The sequence below is a fragment of the Miniopterus schreibersii genome, assembly GCF_964146895.1.
Source record: "Miniopterus schreibersii genome assembly, chromosome: 8".
Lineage (NCBI taxonomy): Eukaryota > Metazoa > Chordata > Mammalia > Chiroptera > Miniopteridae > Miniopterus > Miniopterus schreibersii.
In genome coordinates, this window is record NC_138109.1 from 15,581,177 (window position 1) to 15,600,504 (window position 19,328).

At 46.0% G+C, this 19,328-nt stretch overlaps 1 protein-coding gene across 1 annotated transcript; it reads right to left on the minus strand.

The window, feature by feature from the left end:
* Positions 1–1,254: 1,254 nt before the first annotated feature.
* Positions 1,255–18,383, minus strand: PTAFR (platelet activating factor receptor). Its single transcript, XM_081144299.1, has 2 exons — positions 18,296–18,383; positions 1,255–4,386 (listed from the first exon to the last, which is right to left on the minus strand). The coding sequence occupies exon 2, from the start codon at positions 4,339–4,341 to the stop codon at positions 3,313–3,315; it is 1,029 nt and encodes a 342-aa protein (XP_081000425.1). The 5' UTR covers positions 4,342–4,386; positions 18,296–18,383; the 3' UTR covers positions 1,255–3,312.
* Positions 18,384–19,328: the final 945 nt, after the last annotated feature.

A 19,328-nucleotide genomic window follows, 5' to 3' on the forward strand; every position in this document is an offset into this window, starting at 1 on the left:
GAATAAGTTACAGCGAATCAACAGTAGAGTAGAGGATGCTGAGAATCAAATCAGCAGTTTGGAGCATGAGGAAACAAAAAACACCCAACCAGAAGAGCAAAAAGAAAAAAGAATCCAGAAATATGAAAATAGTATAAGGAGCCTCTGGGACAGCTTCAAGAGGCCCAACATTTGTATTATTGGGGTGCCAGGAAGAGAAGAAAGAGAGCAAGAAATTGAAAACCTATTTGAAAAAATAATGACAGAAAACTTCCCCTACCTGGGAAAAGAAATTGACTTACAAGTCCAGGAAGCACAGAGGGTCCCAAACAAGAGAAACCCAAAGAGGCCCACAGCAAGACACATCATCATTAAAATGCCAAAGATTAAAGACAAAGAGAGAATCTTAAAAGCAGCAAGAGAAAAGCGGTTAGTTACCAACAAGGAGCACCCATATGACTGTCAGCTGACTTCTCAACAGAAACTTTGCAGTCCAGAAGGGAGTGGCAAGAAATATTCAAAGTGGTGAAAAACATGGAACTACAACCAAGATTGCTCTACCCAGCAAAGCTATCATTTAGAACTGAAGGTCAGATAAGGAGCTTCACAGATAAGAAAAAGCTAAAGGAGTTCATCACCACCAGACCAGCACTACAGGAAAAGTTGAAGGGTCTTCTTTAAGAAGAAGCTGCCCAGCCAGGCGTGGCTAAGCAGTTGAGCATTGACCTAGGATCCAGGTGATCGGGGTTTGATTCTCCGTCAGGGCACATGCCCAGCTTGCAGGCTAGGCAGCCAATCAATGACTCTCTCATCATTGATGTTTCTATCTTTTTCTTCTCTCTCTCCTTTCCTCTCTCTGAAATCAATAAAGATATATTTTTAAAAATTAAAAAAGAAGCTAATGAACAAAAGAATCTGACAAACTAAATAGATCCAGAGACACTGACGTAGGCAGCAGACGATCATATTTCAGAGGAAAGAGGGAAAGGAGGTGGAGGGTGGGAAGAGATTAATCAAAGAAGTTATATGAATATATGCATGACCCATGGACATAGTCAATAATGGGGTGAAGGTATGGGGAAGGGGTTGGAGCGAGGTGGAGGGGTCAATTGGGGGGGAAAATGGGACACTTGTAATACTTTCAACAATAAAGATAAATAAAAACAAACAAACAAACAAAAATAAGTGCATGTAAATGTCAATATGTCTGTTTATGCTACACCCTGGGGTGTGTGAGGTGACTTTAGACAGGACACCACGAACACTTTATTTTAATAGTTATGCTTTCTATTTATCTTCTATGTGTGTGACAGGTCGCATTAGTTTTTGTTTACAATTTAGTTCTAAAGCATCTTTTTTAACAATTTAAGTTTTAAAAAGTGACCCAATTTAAAGAAAAATATTTATTGAGTAAACATATAGCTGGTACATAGACATTGCAAAAATTTCAAGGGGGGTACACAAATCACAGAAAACCTGTGCTTTAGCATATAAGCATTTATCTCCTTCCGAGCTCTTTTGGTTGCAAGTAATAGATTACTCAAATCAGCTTAGGCAAGATAAGAGAAGGTATCCTGCCCAAAGGAAAAAGTGCAGTTGTGCCTCAAGAAAAACTATAGTGAGGCTTGTGCTATTCCTCAAGAACAGTGGCCCTGAATCTTGCTACTTACTCCTGAGAGAGACAACCTGACTGGCCCAGCTGGAGGCAGATGTTCACCTCTCATCCATTCAACTCCGATGTAGGACTGAGGGAAACAAATTCTCAGAAAAAGAGAGAATCCAAGATGAGTAAGCACCCTGACCAAGGGGTGTCTGCCTCAGCAACTTAATTCACTGCTCATAACAACCCTATGAGGTAGGAAATTCAGCTTGCAGTCCTTCATCAGGAAGTGACAAAGCCTAGACTTGAACCTGTGTCTTTGCGACACCAAAGTTCCAGTAAGCTGCACTATCTACCTGGTTGCCATCAGGTAAGACCAGCCCACAGCTACCACTGAGCTACCATTGAGTTACTGGCCCATTGAGAGGCAGTTATCAAAATCATCAACCCAGTGCTTGCCCAGTAGACAGAAAACAAGGATCCCAACTTTATGGGAACACTATCTGGGAGCGAAGAAGATTTCTTAGAAGGCCCACAAGGCTCTGGGAACCAGAGAAGACTCCTCCAAGTCCTGGGTCTAAGGCTGCCAGATTCATACTGCGGGTATTGAGAGCAGGATGCAAGAGGAGGCTCATTTGAATGTTTGCTGAAAATCACAGGCAGGCACCTAGAGATCCTCAAGGAATTGACACTTCTTTTCTGCCCCAGAATTCAAAGTACCTGTGGCCCTTGAAACCATAACAGCTCCTCCCACCTCCTAGAAGCTAAATTAGGAGGGGTCCCCTAGAAAGTGGGGCAGGGAGGAGACCTGACAGGCTCCTTCCACTCTGGGGGCCTCCCCACAGCACAGGCACTTCCCAGCCTAAGCTCCCATTCCCATGGAAGCCTCTGGGCATCCATGATGCCCTGGATGACCAGACTTCAGCCTTGAGGGCCCTTTGCCCACCCACAGTGGGTGGCTGCCCAAGAGGAGGTATTTCATCAAGGTCCATTACTGAGACAGACAGATGGATGTGGCAATTGTGTCTCTCCCACTTCCCCTGAGCTGACCCTGAAGCGAGGCCTGTGCAGAGAGGCACCTCTGCCTCAGGATACAAGCTCCTCATCCTAGCATTTGGTCTATGCATGTTTTATCTTCTCTGGTCACCATTCAGGACAGGTTGTTGGGTGAGTGGGGAGAAGTTTCCACTGAGCCACTCTAAGAAGTGTCACAAAGACCTTGTGCCTGTGGGTAGAGACAGGGTGGCACCATCCTAGCTCAAAAGTCTGCCCCAAAGATACTGCCATGTTGCCAGGAGAGTCCCTTCTCCCAAACCCCTTTCTCTGCCTTTACAGTGATAAAGGGAGTGGTTGCTCAAAAGTTCAGGTCATACTCACTTGGGATGCTGCCCTAGTAGGGGGACCTGGGTGGCTCAGAGTCTGCTCCCATGGTCTGTTCCTGGTTCTGACTTTTCTCCCACAGCTATCAGATTTACGCACTCAGGATGAGGCCACCAGCCAAGGTTACTATGGCAAGTGCCCAAAGGTGGCTCAAGGGGTTCATTCAAGTTTGGGACTTCTAGAAGTCTGGATCTCCCATTATCCCCACCTTGGGGAGGTAGCCTCCATATCTAATGGGCCCCTAGCACCGAAGGAGGAAGGGCCCAGACCATAGCAAATACCTCTTTTCCCCCCAAGTCAGTTATGATGTCCATGAAGGAGAAGCCTGTGGGCCTGGCGCCGTCCATCAGAGACTAATTTTTGAGGGAATTGGCAGGGACGTGGTTGAGTGGCAAGACCACTTCGGTGCCTGTCTCCATGGTGGCCATGGGGCATTTCCGGCTGCTGCGTAGGCTGTTGAACTTCTCGGTGAGGTGCTTGCGGAACTTCTTGGTGAGGAAGCAGTAGATGATGGGATCCAGGACACAGTTGGTGCTAAGGAGGCAGAGGGTGACCTGGTGTGCATCGTTGATAGCCTGGTGGAAGCTGTTGTTCTGGAAGCCCAGCTCGGCCAGGGTCCAGGGCAGCTGCACAATGTGGTGAGGCACAAAGCACGTGATGAACACAGCCAGGACCGTGCAGACCATCCACAGCGCCCGGCGCTTGACTTCTGCGTTGTGCTGCAGCTGCACGGGCTGCAGGAGCAGCGTGCGCATGATGACCAGGTTGCAGAAGAGGATGATGAGGAAGACGAGGAAGAAGCCGCCCACGAGGAAGATGTGGATGAGGAGCACCGGGATGCTGCCTTTCTCATAATGTTCGAAGCAGCGCGTGATGTTGCCCGAGCCCGTCTTGCTTTGCACTACGTTGGTGGAGTCCAGGACAAAGAAGTAGGACGCAGCGGCCACAATGGACACCCAGATGATCAGGGACAAAAAGATGCCACGCTTGCGGGTGGTGGCCTGAGCAGTCTTGATGGGCCGTGTCACCGCCTGGAAGCGGTTGTAGGTGATGACGGCCAGGAAAGCCACCGAGCAGTAGGTGTTGATGAAGAAAAAGCAGCCGGCCAGGTTGCACAGAAACGCAGGAAGGATCCAGTTGCCCTGATGGTAGTAGTAGGTGATCCACAGGGGCAAGGTGACCAAGAAGAGCAGGTCGGCCACGGTGAGGTTCACCATGAAGATCTTGATCTCATTGAGTTTCTTGGAAGGGTACAGGCGGGCAAAGACCCACAGCACATAGCTGTTGGCGATGACCCCCACCACAAAGATGATGCTGTACACAATCGGGAAGAGGGTGTATCGGAACTCTGAGTCCACGCGAGAGGAATCATTTGTCTCCATTGCTCTGGGCTAGAAAAGGCAGCTGGTCACAGTGTCCCCCTGTGCCTGGAAGACCACACAGGAATTCTGGTTAATGAAGGGCCAACAAGGGTCTATCTTATTTCATCAATTCCAAGACTCGCATTTTGCACATGTTTAGAAGTCTAAAAATCAATGGCATCTTCCAATTAACTGGCAGCATTTCTTTTCTTTCTACATAAAATAATTTTTTCATGAACTAAATCTGAGATTCAATGAAATCAATGGCAGCTCAGTTTGAGTAGTGGAAACACTTGAAGAAGCCAATAGATACTTAAACAGGTGAGTTTAAAGGAACAACTGGTTCTAATTGGAATTTTGTTGATTGAGAAAAAAATGTTTGTGCTTTGCTCCATTTACTGTGATGGTAGTTTTTCTATGTTAAATTAAATAAATGTAGCTTCCATTATTCCAAGAAACCACTGTGATTCTCTTAAAAACAAAAAACTCACCCACAAGTGAATTACATAGTTGAGTTGAATTACATAGTTTTATGCTATGGGACATTTTCCACTGCTAAAGGGAGTTCTGTCATCTGATCCCAAAGCTCTAGGATAATAGTCTCAAAGGGGGCCCACAGAGATGAGGGGGAGAGAGGAACATCTCTGAGACCTTTCAGGGGATCCATGAGGTCAAAACTACTGTCAGAAAAACAACAGATGTAATTCGCCTTTTGCACCGTGTTGACATTTGCACTGATGACATGAAACTGCTGGCTCCTTAGGATAAACCAAGGCAGCAGCACCAAACTGTAGCAGCAGCCAGATTCTTTGCAGCCATGTACTCAGTGTTAAAAAAAAAAAGTCCAATTTCACTTTAAGTTACTTTAAGATGTCCTTGGTAAAGGGAGGGAATTATTAATTTTATTAAATCTTGAGTACACTTCTCTTTTAATATTCCATGTCAAAATGGGAAATGCACATAAAACCCTTGTGTTGTGAACTGAAGTAAATAGGTTGTCTTCAGGCAAAGCACCTATGTGATTGTTTGAGTTCTGAGCTGAACTTTTTTGAGGATCATCATTATCACTTGAACAAATGACAAACTGGTTTTTCAGACTTGACTATCTGGCAGATATTTTCTCACATATGAATGAGTAGGCCTGTCACTGCAAAGGAAACCAACAGTATTTATTGCTAATGATAAAATTCAAACTTTCAAGGAAAATTAGAATTTTTGGAAAAATTGTATCTGCCAGCAGGATCTTGACAACTTTCCAATACTTAAAGAATTTTCTGCCCAGCTGGGCATGGCTCAGCGGTTGAACATTGACCTAGGATCCAGGAGATAGGGGTTCGATTCCCGGTCCAGGAGATAGGGGTTCGATTCCCGGTCAAGGCACATGCCTGGGTTGCGGGCTAGGCGGCCGATCAATAACTCTCTCATCATTGATGTTCCTATCTCTCTCTTTCCCTCTCCTTTCCTCTCTCTGAAATCAATAAAGATATATTTTTTAAAAAAAAAAATTTCTGATGAGATTGGTGGCGATATTAGTGAATGCAATTTTTTGGTATCTTATAATGAAAGATCGATATTTGGAAGACCCACATAATCAGTGAACCGATATTTTCCAAATGAGGAAGACATGATATTTCAAAATTATGCAAAGGTAAAAGATTCAAAAGGTAACATAGACCAATACATCACAGGGTAACAAATTACAAAAAGTTCATTTACATGATCCAGGTTCCACATTGCAGCTAACCTTTAAGAAAGTACCATTTGTAAACAATAATAAAATTAAAAAAAAAAAAAAAAAGAAAGAAACTACCATTTGTGATGCTTTGATGTAATATAAAAGAAGAGTACCATCAATTATCTGACAAGGACATTAAAATATCCCTCCCTTTACAAGTACCTATCTGTGTGAGGCCAGATTTTCTTCATATATTTTGGCCAAAATCACGTATCACTACAGATTGAATGCAGAAGCAGCTATGAGAATCCAGCTGTCTTCTATCAACCCAACATTAAAATGATGTGCAAAAAATGTAAATAAATGCCACTCTTCTTCCTAAAATGTTTGCTTTGAAATTTTAGTTATTTTTCACTAAAAGTGTTATTTATGTTAACATGCAATGAGTTTGTTGTTGGATTTTATATTTAAAAACAAAAATTTTTTAGAATGTCTTAGTTTTAATTTTGAATATGATAAACAGTGATAGATATAACCCATGTAAACAAAAGCTCTCTGGGGCCCTCAAAACATTTTAAGGATATAAAAAGATCCTGAGACCAGAAGATTTGAAAATTGCTGCTCCATAACCTCGGGCCCTCCTCCCTCTCCTTTGAGGCCAAGATGCCAGTTCATCTGGCACTGGCCTTATTTCTTTCTCCCGATGGGCCCCCATGCCTTGGGGGAGCCTGTTCCTGGGGTCTGAGAAGGACGAGGAGGCGGCCCACAGCGGGGAGTGCGTGGTGCTCCTCATTCTGGGTCTCTGAGGAAGTCGCATCCCCGCCCAGCCCTCACATCCACGCTCACCTTCACCCCTAGGTCAGTTCCTTCCTCTCCTGGAGTTTAGGCTTCTCCCGAAACTGTCCCTCTCCAGCCAGAGGACTCAACCCAAGACATCCTCCTGGGCCCTGCCGCCTGTGCCAGGCCTGCCCGGCCTGTTGAGAAAGTCTTTCCTCCAGGACCAGGACTAGGGAGGGTAAGGCTTGTGAGGTGCTCACTTAGGTACCAAATGTAAGGGGGCACCAAAACTTTCGTAAGCAAGATAAATAATATTTTAATGCAATATTTAAAAAAATTAAAACCAGTATTACTGATTCTTCTTTTTGCCTCAGACTCTGCCTGGCACTGTTATGATCCGGCCTTCATTTAAAATGTTGGTATTTTCACACTTATAGATGCAGACAGCAAATTGATAGTTACCAGAAGGGAAAGGGGGTGGGGGAGGGTGAAATGGGTAAAGGGGGTCAAATGTATGGTGACAGATGGAAACTAGACTTTTGGTGGCATGCTCACTATAGTGTATACAGCTATCAAATTAGAATGTTGTACATCTGAAACTTATATAATGTTAACCAATGTTATCTCAATTTAAAAAATGGTATTTTGTTCTTAGAGTTTTTCCCCCCCCATTAATTGATTATTTTAAAAAGTCTTTACACCATGTGAATGGGGCACATGCACAGGTTAGCCCCACTCAGCCATTCTGTCACTCATTCATTTGATAAGCGCTCACTGCTCCAGGGCAGAGCACTAGGGCCTCAGAGAAAAGTCCCAGTTTCTGACCTTCCGTGGCTCCCAGACCACCATTCAGAGGTAAGTCAGAGGAGGAGGAACTTATGAAGGAGGCAAGGACAGGAGGGTCAGAGAGGTAGGAAGAGGCCAGGGCTGCCATGCTGGAGACCTAAGGAAGAAAGTTTCAAGAACAAGCGGTGTGCAAAGTCTCAGGGAAATCAAGTACCACGCAAACAGAAAAGCAAATATTGGATATGGCAACTCGGAAACCTGTCTCCCGTGATTCAAGGGAGAGCAGTTTCCTAAGCATGAGCTGAGGAGTGAATGAAAAGCAAGGAAGTGGAAGGTCAAATCCTCACTCAAGAAGCTTAACTTAAGTTGAAAAACGGAGAGAGAAATAAGTAGAGAGATAAATAAGTATGATTTCAAATTGTGATGAATTCGATAAAAGAAATAAAAATAGTAACATAATGAAGATTGCTTAGGGGACTGCTTTCAATAGTGACCAAGGAAGGCTTCTCAGAGGAGGTGACAATAAACAAAACCAGAGGCCAGTTTACCATGAAGCCAGGGAAGCCTGACCTTAAAGTGCCTCTCCTAGACCTTGTACCTAATTGTGTATTTGTAATTTGGTATCTTTTCTTTAAAGAGGGCTCCCACAATTGTATAAGCTTTAGGGTCCTGCAAGACCTATATCTTCCTCTGGCTGAAATCTAAAAAGTGAGAAGTCAAGAGAAAATCTGGAATTATTCCAGGCAAAGGGTATTGTGTGCAAAGGGCCTGCAGTAGGAATAAGTCCATCATGTTCTGAGAGAGGAATAAATCTGTTATCTTTAAGAAACTGAAAGGTCAGTGTGGCCCTAGAGGTGTGAGAAACTAGGAAGACTGGGATGAGATCAGAGAGCAACAGGTCCCAAATTGCCGTGGCAAGTTCAAATTTTATTCTTTGAGCATCACGGTCAAGTAGGTGAGCAACATGATCTGACCGGCTCTGGATGCTGGGCAGAGAATAGATGGTAGGGGACCAGAGTGGAAGCAAAGAGACCATTTTAGAAGCAACAGATGGTGGTGACATGGACCAGAAAGTGGCATTTCCAATGTTTCTCTTTATCCCCAGCATCCGGCACAAGCTTAGCCAGAGCAGGAGCTTAGTAAACATTTGTCAAGGGAACAAATATCTAACAACTAACAAGACTAACCTCTTTGTGAGAGCTGCGAGAGGGCTCATGAAGGTGGTAGAAGTCTGATCTATCCAGTGACATAAGAGCACCAATGGCAGCCTCCGCAAGAGGCAGAGTGAGCCCTCCACAACCTCACTATTCAAACTGTGGTCCTTGGACCAGATGCATCAGCATCGCCTGTGAGTTCATCAGACACCCAGAATCTCCACCTCCACCCCAGACCTGTTGTATCAATCTGGCTTTTAACAAGATTCTCAGGTGATTCATGTACACACTGAAGTTTGAGAAGTGCCGTGCCTCAGTGCACTGCCAGCCACATACCTGCCTGATCTAACACCTTCCATGGCTCCCCACTGCCCAGTATCAAGTCCAAGCTCCTTTCCCGCCTCATCTTCCACCAGCCTCTCCTGCTACTCACCCTCTATTCCAACCACACTAACCTTCTTGCTGCTTCTCTAAAAACCCCATTTCTCTTCAAACCTCTGTCTTTGCACATACTGTGGCCCCTACTGAGCGTGCCTTTTGCCTATGACTTTACCTAGCAAAATCTTACTCATCGTTTAAGACCTAATCTAAGGAGTGCTTTCTCTGGAATCCCTTCCCTGGTTGCCCCAGGCAGAATGAGTGGCCTTCCTCTCTGAGTCACCATGACACTGGGAACATTCCTCAGTATAGCGCCTGACACAGTACTATGTAAATATTTTCTTGCCAAGCTCAGAGCTTCTTGAGAGCAGAGATTAGATCTTGTTCATCTCTATCCCCAGTGTCAGACGCTGGGGTCTGAATGACTGAATGACTGACTAAGCCCAGATGACTATTCGGAGGAAACTGGCATGATGGAAAGATATCCAGTCTCTCTGAGGAAGGCATAGCAGGGTGGGGAGAACAAGGCCTCTGGAGTGAGAAAGACCTGGGTTCATACCTGGTTCTGCCACTTAATTGCTGTGTGACTATGGGCAAGTGTATTCACTTCTCTGATCCTCAGTTTCTTCAACTGCAAAATATTACAATCCTAACAATAGTTCCAAAGATAAGCAAGTAAAGTGGCCACAAATGGCCAGGCATCCTCTCCCCATTGGCCCAGCTCCTTGGAGCCTGGGGAGAGGACTATGGATCACCACTGACTTGAGGGGCGCTAACCCACCACTGTTCTTCCTGCCAGCTCCAGACAGGGCTTTAGATTAATGCCAAGAAAGCTTTCAACAGCTCAAGAAGGGAATGAATGTTTGGAGGGAGAAGGGGAAGGCGGCTCAAACCACTCAACTTAACATGCAGGCACCGTTCCCTGATGGATCAAGGCTGGGCAGCAAATCCAGGCCCAGCACTCAGCTGTGGGTGAGCTAGGAGGGCCATAAAACTCATGGAGACAAGAAGAATCCTGCTCTCTGGATCTCCCACCCTGTGCTCTGCAGAGCATTCAGCCCCAGCCCATCTATCATTCCCATCCTGTCTAACGTTCCTAGTCTCTGGGGAAGCTGAGAAAGCTGGATGGTCAGAGGGGAGGGGCTACCAGTATCTGGGCAGAAGAAAGTACATACTGGTTACTTCCTCAGTGTGGACTGTGGGTTAGGAAGTTGGGTTTACCAGTCAGACCGGACCCTAACATTTGTGGCACCATATGTGGTCAAGAGTACAAATGTCTAAATATTTACAAGCTCTAGCCTTGGCTCAGATGGTTAGAGCATCATCCCGTACACCAAAAGGTGGTGGGTTCAATATCCGGTCAGGGCACAAACCTGGGTTGTGGTTCAATCCCCATTGGGGACACATGCGGAAAGCAACCAATTGATGTTTCTCTCTCTCCCTTCTTCTCTTTAAAAAATATATATACCTTACATACCTACAAAACTGATTTGGCCCTAAAAAAAAAAAAAAAGCCCCACAACATTTAAAAAATAAATAAATAAATATTTACAAGCTATAAACCAGTCACGTCCAAGTTCATGCACATCCCATGCACCAGCAGCTCCTCGCAGTCCAGCAAGCTTGTATTCACCAATAGGGTATGGGCAAGAAGAGGGTGTGGGAGGGACATAAGCTCCAAGTGGTCAGTCCCACATGCATCTGTGGGGAGGGCATGACTGGAGGGGAACCAGAGCCAGCCCACCTAAGCGGAGACTGGGCATGATTTACCAGTTCAATGTATAGACACTCTTACCCATGATCACATTTCTTCCTCAGATCAGCCTTGGGAGGTAAACTTTACAAAATGCCCATGTTTCCAGGGAAGAAAGTGATGTCAGAGGGGGAACCAGATTTGTCCACAGTCATACAGCTGGACAGTGGCAGACAGGATTTTTAACTCCAAGTCCCACCCTATCTCTCCTTGGCTGAGCTGTAGCAAATCACTTCTGGGCCAACTTGGCCACTCACAGACCTAAGAACAGGCACTTTAGATGCTGTGATGCCCCAGGAAGAGATGTCTTTGACCTGGGGCCTTGCTTTTACTTTCGCTCCCCAAAGTCAGGAATTGATTGGGGCAAAGGGAGGGGAGTGTCTGCTCTGCATCCATCTCACTCTGCTGGGAAGTGCTGGAGCTGGAATCACATCCTGGTTCAAACACTAAACACACCCCATGACTCTGAGTCTCTATTTTCTCATTGGTAAAATGAAGATTTTAAAATGGGCCTAAGAGAAAAGGAAATTATGAAAACAATCCCATTTACAATAGCATCAAAAAGAATAAAATACTCAGGAATAAACTTAACCAAAGGGGCAAAAGACTTGCACAATGGAAATGACAAAACATTGATGAAAGAAATTAAAGAAGACATAAATAAATGGACACACTGAGTTCATGGATTGGAAGACTTAATATTGTTAAAATGTCCACACTGCCAAAAGCGATTTATAGATTCAATGCCCTATAAAAATCCCAGTGACATTTTTTGCAGAAATCGAAAAAAATTCCAAAATCCATGTGAAATCTTATCTCAAAAGCCCTGAAGAGCCAAAATAATCTTGAAAAAGAAAAGTTGTAGGTCTCACACTTCCTGGTTTCAAAACATACTACAAAGTACAATAATCAAAACAGTATGGTATTGGCATAAAGACACACATACAGATCAATTTCTGTATAGCCATACAGAAAAAAACCCTCACTTATATAGTCAAATGATCTTTGACAAGGGTGCCAAGGCTACACAATGGGGAAAAGATAGTCTCTTCAACAAATGGTGATGGGGAAACTGGATATTCACATGTTAAAAAGTGAGGATAAATCCTTATCTTACACCATACACAAAAATGAACTCAAAATGGATTAAGGACCTAAATGCAAGATTTGAAATCATAAAACTCCTAGAAGGAAATGGGTAAATCTTCATGACATTGGAATTGGTAGTGATTGCTTGGGTATAACATTAAAAACACAAGTAACAAAAGCAAAAGTAGACACATGGGACTATACCAAACTTAAAAACTTTCTGTGTAGCAAAGAAAACAATCCACAGAGTAAAAAGGCAAACTACATAATGAAAGAAAGTATTTGCAAGCCATATATTGGATAAGAGGTTAATATCCAGAATATGTAAAGAACTCTTACAACTCAATAATGATAAATAAATAATTTAAAAATAGTCAAAGAACTTGAATAAACATTACTCCAAAGATATACAAATGGCCAACAAGTATATAAAAAGATACTCAACCATCACTTATCAACAGGGAAATGCAAATCAAAACCATAGTGACATATCTGCAACCTCACACCCATTTGGATGACAACTATTAGAAGAAGAAAAAAGCAGAACATAACGGTATTGGCGATGATGTGGATATAAACTGGAGCACTTGTGCACTGTTGGTAGGAATATAAAATGATGCAGCTGCTATGGAAAACAGTACAGAGTTTCCTCAAAAAATTAAAAATAGAACTACCATAGGATCCAGAAATCTCACTTCTGGACGTATATCTGAAAGAATTGACAACAGGATCTTGAAGAGATATCTGCACACTGTGTTCATAGCAGCATATGCACAAGAGCCAAAAGGTGCAAGCGACCCCGATGTCCATCGACAGATGAATGGGTTCAAAACGCACTACATATGTATGACGTACCACAGCCTTTGAAAGGGAGGAAGTCCTGTGGTTGCTGCAACATGGATAAAACTTGAAGATATTATTAAGTAAAATAAGCCAATTACAAAAAGATAAATAAATACTGAATGATCACACTTAAATGAAGTATCTAAAGTAATCAAACTCATGGAAAGAGAAAGTAAAATGGTGGTTTTCAAGGGGGCTGAGGGAAGGGGAAACGGAGCTGTTGTTCAATAGGTCTAGAGTTTCGGTCATACAAGATGAAAATATTTTAGAGACTGTTGTACAACAATGTGCATATAGTTAATAATACTGTAATGTACACTTAAAAATTGTTAAGAGAATCAATTTATCTTATGTGTGTTTTACCACAATAAAATAAATAAGTTTTAAAAGTAGGCCCAAGCCCGGCCGGGCGTGGCTCAGCGGTTGAGCGTTGACCTAGGATCCAGGCGATCAGGGTTCGATTCCTGGTCAGGGCACATGCCCGGGTTGCGGGCTCGATCAATGAGTCTCTCATCATTGATGTTTCTATCTCTCTCTCTCCCTCTCCTTTCCTCTCTCTGAAATCAATAAAGATATATTTTTAAAAACAAAACAAAAAAAAGCAGACCCAAGGGATGGCAGATTTGCAAGTGCATTGTGTATTTTAACTTGGAATTATATGGCTTAGCTTTATGACTTCATAGCTCTGCAACTTTTGGTAAAACTGCTTCCCCTCTCTGAGCCTCATCTGTAAAATGGGTACAATAACACATCTACCTTATAGAGCTTTTGTGAGCACCCAGGGAGATATAAAGTGTTTGGAAAGATAGTGGGTAAGACCACAGGCTTTGGAGTCAGACGAACCTCTGTTCAAGTCCTGCCTCTGTCCCATCCTAGTTTAATGACCATGGTCAAATACATTATTATTCTCTGAGCCTCAGGTCTTTACCCTGTAAATGGAGCTGATAATATTCCAAGCACATATCCCCCCAGAGTGGTGTGAAGATTCCATGAGCAACATATGTAAACAGTTTAGCTGAGCCCAATTAAAGGAACTCACAGTCAAAAGCTATACCTACAGGAAATCCACACAATCTTCTGATTAGACCAGATCGATATTTCTCAAAGTAGTATGCTACTGTCATTGCGACTGCTCACGCCAACCTTACCCCAACTTGAAGCCACGTATATCAGGCCTCCAGCTATATCATTAACCCTAAAAGCTTCTGGGAACCAGTCACATCTTTTTATGGCAGCTGGAACAGTTGGCAAAATGCTATCAGTCAATTCTTGCCCAGCACAATTAATTTAACCTTCACGAACCTCTGTTTACTGATCTATTAAAAAAAGAACAGTAATAATATTACCTACCTCATAGGGTTGTTGTAAGGATTAAATAGAAAATGCCTGATCCATAAGAAGAGCTCAGTGAATGTTGGCTATTGTTAGTCTTACTTCTGTAGCCCAGACAGAGTTCAAGGTGCCACCTCTGTTCCCCATAACGCAAAATACACAAGGCTGTTGATTTCTCTTTCCTTCTGGCCCGATTCCTGGTATCACAGCGGGGCGTGCCCTGTGCTGGGGAAGCCCAGAAGAGGAAGTGCCTCCCCACTCCCTTCTGCCTGCCCTGCCTGACTTCCAGGAAACAAGGAGAGGCAGGCTGACTTAGGCACCATCTGAGTATCTGGGTGCCAGAAGGAGAGACCTTCTGTGTGCAGGGCTTCTGGCATTTCAATAGCACAGGGCCTCCTACGCAGCAAACACTCAAGAAATAGTTACTAAGTACAGACACACACACACACACAGAGTCACACTGTCCCTCATCCTTCATTTCTGAACCCTCACACACTAGCCTCAGCTACTCCCTGGGGCCACTAAAACACCACAGTTTAATCATTTCCCTTCTGTGAGTCTAAGTTTTCTCATCTGTAAAATGGGATTAATATCAGGTTTAACCTCACAAGATAGCCCTGAGGCTAAAGGCAGATAAACCTCTAAAGTACTTCACATACAGTATTCCAAGCACATAACTCCCCACAGTAGGTGCTCAATAAATGAGTTAACTCCTGTTCGGACCTCCTCTGTTGCTTGACATTTGTGCCCTGGCCTGGTCATGCTGGCCATACCATGTAAAGATTCCCTTCATGTAGTAGTTTCATTACAATTTCTCCAAGAAGCAGAAGGCTTTGAGGGGCAAGTTAAGGGAGCAAGTATACTGACCTCTGGGGAACTCTGCCCTGGGCGCCACACAGTTTCCAGTATAAGGAGTCTAAGATCATGCCAGGTATATTTATTGGTGGGTAAATGGAGCTCTTTGTCTGGGGAGAGGTCAGGGTCAGGGTCTGGGGCGCCAGTGATGGGGGTGGCCCAGGTACCAGAATTTCCCGACTTCCCTTTTCACTGGGGCCCACCCTCATCCCAGGTATGTGTATTACACTGATGAGACTCAGTCTGCGCTCAGCTTGACTAGGGCATCCTTGTGGTGCTGGGGGGCCCTACTCCTGGACTAGGTCTCTCCTTCTGGCTCCCAGATACTCAGATGGTATCCAGCTAAGTCAGCCTGCCTCTCCTTGCTTCCTGGAAGTCAGGCAGGACAGACAGAAGGGAGTGGGGAGGTACTTCCTCTTCTGGGCTTCCCCAGCACAGGGCACACCCCTCTGTGATACCAGGAACCAAACTGCCATCTTCCCAGCCTGGGAGCTCCTGAGTCCTGCTGGTAACCTCATGGGTACAGAAGGCCTGGCCCAGGTGGGATCGCGCAGACCCAGATCTGCACCTGGCTTTTCCCTTTCCTAGCTGACGTTTGACTCTCGAAGCCTGTCTTTCTTAATTTGCAAAAGAGCGGTAATAAAACCTTCTTCACCAGGTCGTTGCACGAGGCAGTGAAGTAATTTGTGCGAGGCATGGTAACTGCTTAATAGCTGTGAGTTCCTCTGCCCTCTCCACCACCTCACAAAGATGTTTGTTGAATGAATGAGTAAGTAAGTGAGCAAACAAACCAGCCGTACACCAAACCAGCCACATCTCCTCCTTTGGAAACAGCCTCCAGGGATGGCTGAAGAGAAACGGCAGGAATTGGGACCAGTGGATCTGGGCCGTGGCCCTTGGCAGGGCCACCTACTATCTTGAGTGAGTCTCCACTCAAGCTCTGAGCCTTGGGATCTTTATCTGCAAAATGGGGTGCCCTCACCTCAAGCATTGTAAAAAGGAAGTAAGATTTGGGGGAGTGATAAAGGGTTTGGCAAACTGTAGAACACTTGGTAAATTGAAGTGGGTTTTATAAACTGTAAAGGGATCTGCACACATCTTTGACATGCTTCTCCCATCAGCCAGCTGAGCTCAATTCCAGACCCAGGCCCCGAGGGTCCCACTCCTGTAGAACTAAGGGGGTGGGGAGAGGCTGCTGAGTGGTGGTCCTCCCCCACCCATATTCCCTCCCTCTCTCTCTCTCTCTCTCTCTCTTTCTCTCTCTCTCCCTCTCACACACACACACATACACACACACACACATTCTGCTCTGGATTCCCTTTGGCTGAAGACACAAGGGAAGAAAGGGACAGATAGACAGCTATTAACCTCTCAGCTGGTTACGTTGATGGTCCTGCTTCTGGGAACTGCTGGGCTATACCAGGCCTACTTACAGGTTGGACGTGCTCCAGGTACATGTGGATATAGTGAGAGCGAACTCCCCAGTGCACCCCACACAACCACGGACACACATGCATATACCAGAGGCTTCTTTCCCCTCTCACCATGCTGCCAGGGCACCTAATGGTGGCTGGGGAGAGAGGTGGCTGCACTGGGGGCCTAACATTGGCCTTTCTGGGAACTGGCTCCACTCCTAACCCACGCTCCCCCAGGACCAGTCAGGGCGTGTTCCCAGGCTATAGCTCAGCTGTGTGCCCTCCTGGGCCCACTTGTGAGGAAGGAGGGGGAACCAGCACGGGAAGGAAAGGCTGCCACTGAAAAATAGGACCCCTCCCTTCTCCTCAAGGAGGCCTTGTTCACAGGCCTGGAGAGGAGGAGGCCTCTCTCTAAAGGTCTCCCTGTAAAAAAAAACGGACAGGATCCCAGCCTCTCATCACACCCCCCAGCCTCAGCCCAGTACAAATCAGGAGCGGAAACTCGGTCCCAGAGGCACATTTTGTCATTAATGCCATTGACTGTGAATTCCTTACCCAAACCTTCCTTGCACAGATACCTCCATCTTTCCAGAGAAGAGAAAGGATTTGTCCAAGGTGACAACAGTGTCAGGGGCAGAGCTGGGACCAGATGCTGGGCCTCTGGCTCACTGTCCATTCTGTCCCAAGTACAACATGCTACTTCATTGTTCATCTATTCAATGCATATTCTAAGATTAAACTAGGCACGGAGCTCTGTGCTAAGGGTCAGGATAAAACAATGAACAGAACGAATTCCTCCTCCTTAAGGCGTTTACAGTAGGAATTGCAGGGTTGGTATCAGCAGCACCACGTTGGTTCACGTCTGCACAGCATCCTACGATTGTCAACGCACTTTCCCACCCAGCCCTTTACTTCATCTTCTCCATAAACTCCAATCTGCAGAGAAGGAAAGTGAGTCCCCTGCATTGTCCAAGGTCCCAGCTTGTAAGCAGGAGCAGAAATCAAAACCCTGGTGCCCCCTTTGGCCCACGGCCATTTCTTCACCTCTGGAGTGGACGTCTTTCCTTGGCTGCATTTTCAGCACCTAAAGGCAGAGACTTTTTTTTTTTTTTTTTTTTGCTTCCTTAGCACTCTGTCCCCCCAACACACACACACACACGCGCGCACACACGCACACACACACTCCCAGCACCTGGAACACAGGTACATATTCAGTCAGAGCTGCCTGAATGCCTGGAGGGAGACTCTGCAGGTCCTTCATTCTTTCCAGGTAAGGCAGTATCTGGGCAGCAGCCCTGGTTCACCTTCTGCCAGAGAAAAGGTGGGAGGCAGGGGTGGGAGGGTACCAGCCTGTGCCCTGTCCCTACCGCCTTGGACCTGGTGGGGGAAACTGGTTGTGGGCTGGGCCCTTTGTACCAATCATCATCCCCCATGCCGAGAAAAATCTCCAAGTTGGGGCACCCCGGCCCTGAGTTTCTAAGTCCCCAGCCCTGTAGCAGACCTTTCCCTCTCCCAAAACTCCTGCCACGGTGATGGTATTGTCCTCATCTGACAATTTAGGAAACTGAGAGGCAGAGAGAGGGTGCAAGGTGGCCAAGGTCACACAGCTAGTAAAGTGCATGGCATTCAGCTCCTGCGATCTAGGTAGCTCGCTCTCGCCACCACTATCATCCCCCAGCAAGGTCTCTGAGGTCACTTCAGCACTACATTGACCTCAGAGAACCAAAGAGAGGGAGCTGGATTCCCTGGAAAAGTTTGGTCATGAGGAATTCTTTATAAACATGAGACTCAGCCTGAGGAAGATGCCAAAACAGTTCCTTAAACTACTTTGGCGCAGTCTAGGGGCACGACCTTGGTCTCCTGAGGACATTTTCATATGCCTCCCCCTTGCCAGCCAGGGCTGGGACTCCCCCCTTACCTGTACCAGGGACAGTGGCCGCAACTGAGGGATCTGAGTGTCTCCGTCTGCACACCCGGCCTCTGTGCTTTCTGGAAATTGCAGAAGTGAGGAAACAGAGCAAGCCACTGCCCAGTCACCCCTGGGAGGAAATGCCGTGACCCTAGGGCCCCTCCAGCAGATGCCACAGGAACCTCCAAGTTGGGGCACCGAGGCCCTGAACACTGCTTGGAGGTGTCTCACAGAGCAGAGGGCAGCGTGGGGTGGGGGCGGCAGCCACTGTGCCAGGGAGCCGGGGCGACAGAGAAAATGCAAGGGAAAGAAAGCAAGATATGAGCCAGCACTCGACAGAGAGAGAGAGAGAGGGAGACAATGAGAGTGAGGAAGTGAGTAAGAGGGAGAGCTGGGATGAAATGAGAGGTGGGGGGAGAAAGACGGGGAGATGTAAACACAGAGAGTGCGTAAGGGGACAAAAACCAAGGGAGTTCAGAGAGAAAAAGATGAGACAGGCTGTGAGCATGTGTCTGTGTGTCTGTGTGTCTGTGTGTCTGTGTGTCTGTGTGTCTGTGCATGGGCGTGAGAGAAGAAGGGACAGAAAGGGAGAGAGGGAGCAAAGGGAGAGACAGCTCCAATATAAAAAAAAATGAGAAGGGAGGAGCTCAGGAGAATTGCCGTGTCAGGGGCCTGACTGGGCTGGGAATCGCTGGTGACCAAGAGGCATCGAGCCCAAGGAACTCATGTGACAGAGCGTGGCAGATCTGGGTGGGCAGGCGGGGGGAGGGGAGAAGTGTCACAATAACCTGAGCAGGAGTTTGGCAGTGAGGGAGGTAGTGGGAGACAGTGAGGATGAACAGGGATGGGCAGCTGGCATGAGTTTGGGAGTGTCAGTGTGTGTGAGTGAGTGAGGAAAAGTCAGCTGGGTGGAGGCTTCGCGTGTGCATAGTAAAGGACAGGCGGAGCTCCCTCGATAGTCCGTCTACCACTCCTTTATTCAAGCAACATTCATTGAACACCCCCAGGCACTGGGCCCTGTAGTGGACAGTCTCGGGAAGCA